Source organism: Agrilus planipennis, unplaced genomic scaffold (genome assembly GCF_000699045.2).
Source record: "Agrilus planipennis isolate EAB-ADULT unplaced genomic scaffold, Apla_2.0 scaffold212, whole genome shotgun sequence".
Taxonomy (NCBI): domain Eukaryota; kingdom Metazoa; phylum Arthropoda; class Insecta; order Coleoptera; family Buprestidae; genus Agrilus; species Agrilus planipennis.
The window spans coordinates 131,278-140,308 of record NW_020439461.1 but is presented as its reverse complement, the minus strand read 5'-3'; the positions used below and the strand labels follow the sequence as shown (position 1 = coordinate 140,308).

The window sequence follows — 9,031 nt, the reverse complement described above, 5'->3', positions numbered from 1 at the left end:
ATGGTAGTAATATAATAACATTATTAATAATTATTATTAAGCTGATAACATAATCATATGTAAATTAATTAATTAATTGAACGAAGAACAGTTTTAGAACACTTAAAAAACAATTTCTAGTGTCGTAGTGAAACCCTCAGTGAATACTAAATACTAGATAGTAATAACGGGTGGTTTGATATCATTTTATCGGTTTTGCACCACGCAATAGACAATAAAAAATTAAGAACAAAAGTTCTTTATTGTATCGTTTTTACGCAATTTAGATTAGAGTATATTGGTTCATCTGACCAAACCAATGTGCGCAACTAGTAGGCCAGCGCAGTGGCCGCACAGAACACCCACATAGTGGTGCATAGGCCAAGTGCGTACCTTGTGTGTCCTTAGGCCAAGAGCGTACCCCTGTGTGTCCTTAGGCCAAGAGCGTACCCCTGTGTGTCCTTAGGCCAAGTGCGTACCCTGTGTGCCCTTGGGCCAAGTGCGTACCTTGTGTGTCCTTAGGCCAAGTGCGTACCCCTGTGTGTCCTTAGGCCAAGTGCGTACCCTTGTGTGTTCTTAGGCCAAATACGTACCTTGTGTGTCCTTAGGCCAAGTGTGTACCCCTGTGTGTCCTTAGGCCAAGTGCGTACCCTGTGTGTCTTTAGGCCAAGTGCGGCTGGTGGCTGGCGAATCGAGCACTTCAAATAGTCCGATAAACTAATTTTGTAATTCAAGTTGTGCCGAATATTTACGTTGTCGTGAAAAAAGACAAAGGAATATTCGACTTGAATCTTCCATCCTTATTTTCTCACGGTGTAGAGCTCATGTGACCATTACAGGACACCCTGCATAATTATAGAGATAAAGATGCGTAAAAATATCGCTTATTTCTTTGAGAAGATGGAAGTACGTTTGTCGCTTGCCTCATCATCGACATCTCTTGTTCAAGTTTTGTTATAGGAATATTATGATAGGAAATTAATTATTGTAATTAGGCAGAAAAAGAATAGATACACAGAGGCAAAAGATTTTTACGCTTAGATAACTTCCCTTTGATCTATATTAATAAATTTGAAAAAGAATTCTATAAGAAAGGGTTAGAAATGAGTAGGAGAACAGAGGCAACTTTGGATGAGATAGGTTGGTAGGACACCTTCTCAGGCATAAAGGGCTACTTAGAGACATATTAGAAGCAGAAACAGGAGCTAAAAGGAGTAGAGGTAAACCTAGATTAGTTTACTTTCATAAATAGTTAAGAATGTGAAGTGCTATACATTTAGGGAAATGCGAAGATTAGGATTAGATTAAGACCAGGATAGGAAAAAGTGGAGGTGCATGTCCANAGTTTGAAAGGAAAGGGCTGAAATTATTTTCAGTATTATCATTTTATAATACAACTTTAGGTTCTAAAAGCATTGTTTATTGTTGTGGGTTGTACTCAAAACAAATTTAGATTATGGATGCGGTTGAAAATTTCATAAGAAACTCAGAATATATCAAGGATTTACTTTGGAATATGTTTAAGTATTCTGAATTTCATGAAAATCCAATATAATCTACATATCCAGACTTGAACTGATAATTTTTTTATATCAGTATTTTTAAAATTGAACTTTTTTAAACATTTTTTATAATAATGTGCGTATTTGTGAAAGTAAACTAAACCTGAGAGAGAAGTTTTCTTCACAATTTCGTCCCAAAACGTGGTGAGACAACGTCCTTTATCCGGGGTAGAAAGGCTGCCGACGCTCCTTTTTTCTGTAAGCAATCCATCCTGATAACTTGCGGGACTTGTCACTTTTTGCACATTTTGTATCATTGCAAAATACACCGTAACATTGTCGCACTAACCGGTTAAAAAGTCTACTAAAATATGTACATACATATTCTTTATTAAGGCCCCTTCAATTCTCATTATAATATCGATTCGGTTGCTATCAACTCTACACGTTTACGTGAATATATACATAGGTACAGGTATATGCACAACATTTCCAGGGAAAAATCGATTTCGGGGAAAAACAGCACCGTTGTTAAATTACAATGAATAAATTAAATCTGATTAGTTATATTACGTAAAACATCTGCCTATGAACGGCTACAATCGAATGACGTTATATGTGTGCTATTGAAATTTTGTAACTTTACAAATTTTATGTAAGTAGCGTTATTTTAATTAGATTATTTTGTTTTATTGTTGAGCGACTTACTTTTATTTTTGTTTTTTCAAGTCTTAAAAAGTCCTAGTCCGATGAAAAAGTTTTTGACGGTTGCTCAAGAATTTTCAAACAAATTACTGTAGAATAATGTTCTGCAGGTAGGTTTGTTGTCCATCTTTCTCCTAGTCATGGAAAAACCAGATGGAAATTGCATTTTTCGGATAAAGATTGTAGAAAAACGGCGAAAGGTGAAATGCCAGAAAGGAGTAAGAGGACTCCAATTTTGTAAATTAAAAGTAAAAAAGAATGAAGCCTTAGTATTAATAGATTGATTTACTCGAAAACTGCAAAAGTAAATGTATTTTAAAATTATCAAAATGCTCAAGTGGCACATATTTATCTGAAAATTGAAGTGAATCCAAGCCAGCCCAAATTAGAACTTAAGCGTTAGCATTTTTAAATATTTATATGCAACCAACCATGCATGTAAAACAGAAATTATCAAATGCTATTAGAATGTATGCAACCAAATATACTCCCGAATGCAAACATTTAGACCGACAACTTCTTTCCAATTGTTTTATCCATTAAGAATACCTCAAAACTGGTGACTTCTAATTAAAGACTTTGAATTAACGATAACATCCTAGATATTCAATGCAGGCTTACTACACTACTCAATATTTTAAATAAACGTTTTAATAGCATTAGTTATAATTGCAAAGCAAAAAACGGTTTCTTTTAAACCGCTTATTAAAAGAGGACGAAATTTTACAAAATAATCGCCTTTATTGTATTTAACGTATCTTTTGTAATTTTTCTGCAATCATTAAATACTAATTCCATATTATACGTCAATTTACAATTCATTGTTATGACCATTGTAGGCCTTCATCCTTTTTGATGTGCACTTTAAAAATTCAACGTGTTGGATGTTATTTTATGGATAATCAATTCTTCTTCATTGTCTATTCGGTAGATACATAGATTCATTGTTCTTAATGAAGCGTTAACAATTTTATTTAAAAAACATTTAATTTCTTTACGTTTGTAAATGTGAAACAAACTGTAAAGCAAGCACTTGTTGAACGTTTTAAAGTGCATAATACATACGTACATAATGTGTTCGTGTAGTAAAGTTGATATTTGTTGGTAACGGTTGTGTTTTATTTATCTCATAACAAAGTTACGTTGTACCTCTACTCTCCAGTGCAATTATACTACAAATATAATTATTTTTAAACAAAAAATTCAAATGCAATTTGCTTGGTGATAATGGCAGGTTAATTGGATTTTCACGCTAGATGGCAACACAAGGAACGTTATATTGATTGAATTTTCCGCGTTTCACTTAGATTATTAAACATGTTTAAACTTAATACAACATATTCAGAAAGCAAAGACAAATTTCAATTGCTTTTTTTACATAGGCACTATTTTATCATTTTAATTAATATGTACAATTGCGATAGAGATACGATTTCATAGTATCTATATTTATATCTGCATTATTTTTACTCTTTTTTACTTATTTATTCACAGTAAATATACATTTTTTATGCGAGTTGAAGTAGATTTTCAATGGTAAACAACTAATTTATGATTTTTTTTGTTGATCGGCAGTTTTGTAAGTTAAGTTTGTCTCTTTTGCTTGTAGTAGCCTTGGCATTTACTCGTCAAGAGATGTGTTTAGTTGGGTCTAATAACTTTTACGTTGACATTTAGCTGCCTAGGAATTTGAACTTTTTTATTTTTATTCCACGTTTTTATAAACAAATACAACGTCTTTCTCTTCTTTTATCTTCACGTCCTTTTGAAAAATGGACCATTTTGCTAACATTCACCTAATCACTTATTTAGTGATTGTTAGCTTCATGTATTTGCAAAGTATAATGTGGGTGAACTTTCTATATATAATTCTTTGAATTGTTGAACGTTGACGAGAAATTCTAAAGTTGGGATTGGGTTAGGTTAGGTTATTTCGAATTGAATGTCGAAATTATGTTTGTCTCTTCTACGCCTTCGTAAAGATGAGTAGCCGCAAATGGAATTCAAACAAAATTATTTGAATTTAAAAAGCTTTTTGTTTTCATTGTTGTCAATGAAAGGATTTTGACCATTGCTTCGCATCATACGATTTAGTCTTCATAACTTAAATGTGGAAATGATTGTTACATCATTTAATATCTACTAAATAAATGTTTGTGAAAGTTTGCTATGTACTGAAAATGAGTTCTCCCTTAACATTGAATCCTGCAGATATATCCGATCTGTAGTCCTTCCAGTTTCATTACTGCTTCACTTTTCAGTTTCGAGTCCTGAAATTTGGCAATTCGATTTCCCATTTCGTAAGCGACAGGAAGAGAGAACAAGGAGCAGTCTGTGATCGAACGAAGGGGCTTTACCGAAGAAAGGACACATGCGCCTGAACCAGCCTTTCGCCCTCGGTTCATTGCAATAATCGTCTCGTGCGGCTTTCTGCCATCTTTTTCCAACACGTTGCGTTAGATTGAGAAAGCAGAGCATGATTCGGTCCCTTCCAGCAAAGCGAAGAGTGGAATCCACGGACGCCAACAAAACATGGACGAGAAACAAAATCAGTACGAAAGTATCCGCAGGTAGTGACCGCCGCCGGGACAGACAGGACTTTGCTGCCTGCCTGCTGGTTACGATGCACTATTAGAATAGGTTTTCTACTATTACCTACTATCGTTAGACTGACGTGAAAACTCGTGTAAATGTGCTGACCGACGTGTGTGCATGTGTGTGTGAGAGTGAGACTGTAAACTATTTTCTTTTTCCATTTTTTAATTGTTAAATTTTCGTGAATGAATGACTTGATACTGCCAGGACTATGCGTCGAAATCTCAAAATCCTCAGCCTTTTCTCGACGGCGTGGATGCTTGCTATCGTTTTTTACTTCCAATCTTCAGGGAACTCTAAGGTTTGAAAATAACGATCTTCAGGTTTATTATTTACTTTAAAACAGACGATCAGGGTAGTTTGTTTCTCATTTTTTTGAATTGAACGAATCAGCTGAGCCTGAAAAGGCAACGATTATTCACACGTCTATGTACAGAAACCAATCAATATCAACCCCACAAAGGGTGGCGTTTCAGTTTCAGAACATTACAATTTGATTACGAATATACAAAAGAAATGCTCTTTCATCTCTAAACTTTACGCGATAATTTATCTAGAATAGATACAAAATATTAAATATACATAAATACACACATAAGTACGTTATTTTTAAAAAATTTTTACTTAATGCCAAAATAGATACAAATTACTTCCATTTTAAATAAGTTAATCTTTACTATTTAATATTATTTAACAGCAGCAGGATCTTTCGTAATGAGAATTTAAATTTGTACCTATTCACAAATATTTCGTGATCAGATAAAGTTGCTAAACTGTTTTAGATCTTACTATTTTTAATCATGCTCTGGACTGGATTGCTATTAAATCAAATCATCCATAAATATAGCAACAATTTTTTATGGTTTCTGATATGCCAGACGTTTTAATTGGCAAAGAAATAAAATATAAAAAGAAGTATATTGATATATATTAATTCTGTTGTAGTAAATGTTTTGTTCAATTCTATAACATCGGAGCAGAAGGAATTTTGGTCGCAGTCACTTGATTAAATGAATACTTTTCCTTGAAATTACGGATACAGATTACCTGCTAGAAGTTATTATTATATCATCAAGAATCACACGCTGCCATCCACTTTCTATTCTTAATTTGTGTAGCGCCGGAATATTTCTTTATATTACACGATATACACTCTGTCAAGGTTTATCTATTCTTGTTATACACACGTATGCAAGTATATGTAGATTAAGTTTTTTGATGGAGATTTTTTTTTTTCGTGAACCTTGAACTAAAAAGTTTCAGGAGGTTCTATGAATAAACAAATACTTACCTACGACGAAGTAGTAAAAGATATTAAATATTATTAGTTTGGAATTTTTAAATGAAATTCTGCGTGATGTCCTAAATACGTGTAAGAGATCATTGACGACCACATAAAAGTAATTTTTTCTGTCCTTTGGGAAGAGTATTTTTTTTTCAGGATAAATGGTATCTCATGTCCTTTTCTGCACCCATAATAATGTGTGTATAAAATTTTCTTATAGATTTTACCCCGCAGCTTCGCTCGCCTTGATGTCCTAAATACTTGTCAAAGATCATCGACGACCACATAAAACTTATTTGTCTATCCCTCGGGAACAGTACTTTTTTTTTTGGATAAAAGGTACGCTATGTCTTTTTCTGTACCCTTGACAATGTATGTACAGAATTTTATTACAGATTTTACCAGCAGCTTTGCTAACGTTGATGTCCTAATTACATGTCAAAGATCATCGACGACCACATAAAACTAATTTTTCTATCCTTCGGGAACGGTACTTTTTTTCTGGATAAAAGGTACTCTATGTCCTCTTCTGTATCCCTGACAATGTCTGTACAAAATATAATGATGATCGCTTGAGTAGTTAAGGCCTGAAATGGTAACAAAAATATTTTCCCCAGTCCTATCACATTTCTTCATAATCCCAAGAACTTTTTTTGAGATAATGGTTGATTATTGATAAATATTTATAAAGAGGGATCTCCAGAAGCAAATGGCTTAGTGTAAAATGATCTTTACTCAGAATTAATATGGTGTTGGGTATTCCCTCTTTTAGAATATGCAATTTTGATATAAACATAGAGGATTCAGTTAAGAAAGTTGATGAGCACGTAAATTACACACAGCATGTTATCTAACCGTTGCAAAAGTGGTCACATTATATTGTAATAGTAATAGTAGGCCATTTCATGCATACCTTACATAATAAATATAAATGTATATAGTACCTATATACCTACGTTCGGTCTTGAAAGTGCGTTACAGTAAACGAATAATGAAAGGCAAAGATGAGAGGCAAAAGTCCAAAAAATAAAAGTAGTTCTAATCATCTTCACGTCGTGGTAGTGCTATTTTCCCTTTCACCATCGCTTAAGACGTACCTATGTATCTAAAACCTGGAACAATTCTGCACGATGAGGAAGTAGGAGAGTAAATTAGATATTAAATTAATATTCGTCCATTATGTTTGCCTTGTGACCAACTGATTAACATTTTATAAGCACATAATTCATGTAAATAATCTACATAGGTGGCTAATAAACGCTTTTACTGTAATGGACTTAAGCGAATTCATGGGAACACTATCAATAAGGAGAAGAAATTAAAAACATATTAAACATGTTATACCTACAGGCACACGCAAAATTATTTCCTTTCCATGTACAACTCATTAGTGAACTTATAATTACAGCCAAGACATTATAAGTTCAATGCTCTAGCGGATATTAACAGTGTATCTTTTATTTGAGGATTTTCACAAATTATTTATTTATGAAGTTAACGGATTTGGGATCCCTAATCGATGCATCAACATCAGTGTACTTAAAGCAAGATCAGGTTTGATTAGGAAAAAAATGCTACTTTTGCTATCTTCGCAAACTTTTCAAAATGGTGCAAGACAACTATATTGTCATAGTCTTTTTGACATTTACCTTGATTTTGTTTTAATAGCATTAGCAATAGTATTTGAAACATTAAATTAAATTATTTTCTGCATTCAAAATTTTATGTTCTGATGATATGATGGCAACTGTAACAAACGAAATATGAAACACCGGAAGTGAGAGCCTACTGAGATAATAATCATTGTTTTCGCGTGAATAAAAGGTACCGTTACTCCAGTATTTCTGTTGTTACATTATTATGTGAAATGTGGAGTAGCAAAAATTATTCGGCTTCTCTTCAACCGAAATACCTAACTAAAAATGTACAGGGTGATCGGGAAACTCTTCGAATACAGTAACCATCAGTTACGAGTCCATAGAACATAACCTCATTGAAATCACATAATTAGTTGAGATATTAAAAAAAAAAACAAATGAAATTGCTCCAACACTCTTTATTTGACTCTCTTTTTCTTATATTAAACATCTATGTTAAATATTACACAGTTTGAATTATAGTTTAGAATCTTTAAAAATGGTAACCTTTAGTTAGGCTTTTAATATGATGAAGGCAAATGCTTATTTTAGATTGTTGTTGACTCTCCTATTTCCAATAAGTAAAATTAAAGAACGAATAAATAAACACTCAATAACAAGTTGGGTTTTTTGTAAAATTGTGGTTATTGCTTATTTATTCTTAGCATCCAGGTATACTTTTAAAAAAGATAATCTTGAAAACTATAATTTATTTTGTACCCATGTGGAATACTAAAATGGTAAAAGATTATTTGATAATCCTTTCTAGGAAAGTAATATAATAATAATCTCTGTCATTATGGTCACCTTTGTAAGACAGCCTTCTCTCTCAACGGCCAGGTTTTGGTCAGTTTCTTGGAATGGGTTTTGTGAAAATTTCTGTAATAAAATGAGTTCGTTTTCATATCAGGAGTCTATTCCTCAGAAGTTACAATTTTCAGGAAAAGTTGTGACGCTTTTATTGAATAAAATAATTCGAAGTGGTCTGTATTCTGTCGAATCTGCCAGACGCGGATCGCGATTTCGATCTTTTTGGATCTCATCAGCGCGTCGCAGGCAGCTTCGATAGAACACAGAGCAACTTTTACCTGCAGTCTTAACAGTGCGTTTTAGAAAATACTACAAATGGCGCAGTAAACGTCATCTGTAGCACGATGCTACATTTTAGGATTACGTATGCTCCAACAAGGTCTACTTGTGTGGATATCTACTTGCTGAAAACAAATCCCGGCGTAGCCAACCTCAACGTGATAGGCATGTTAGCTTAATCGAATAAAATAATTCGAAGTGGTCTGTATTCTGTCGAAACTGCCAGACGCGGATCGCGA

The 9,031-nt window shown here is 33.3% G+C and overlaps 1 protein-coding gene across 1 annotated transcript in view; it reads left to right on the top strand.

Annotated features, from left to right (window-relative positions):
• Nucleotides 1-4,521: 4,521 nt before the first annotated feature.
• LOC108741514 (polypeptide N-acetylgalactosaminyltransferase 2) overlaps nucleotides 4,522-9,031 on the top strand; it is a 28,531-nt gene continuing 24,021 nt past the window's right edge. Inside the window, exon 1 of the mRNA XM_018476339.1 lies at nucleotides 4,522-5,082. Coding sequence (XP_018331841.1) covers nucleotides 4,993-5,082 — 90 coding nt within the window. The 5' untranslated portion in view covers nucleotides 4,522-4,992. The remainder of the gene's footprint in view (nucleotides 5,083-9,031) is intronic.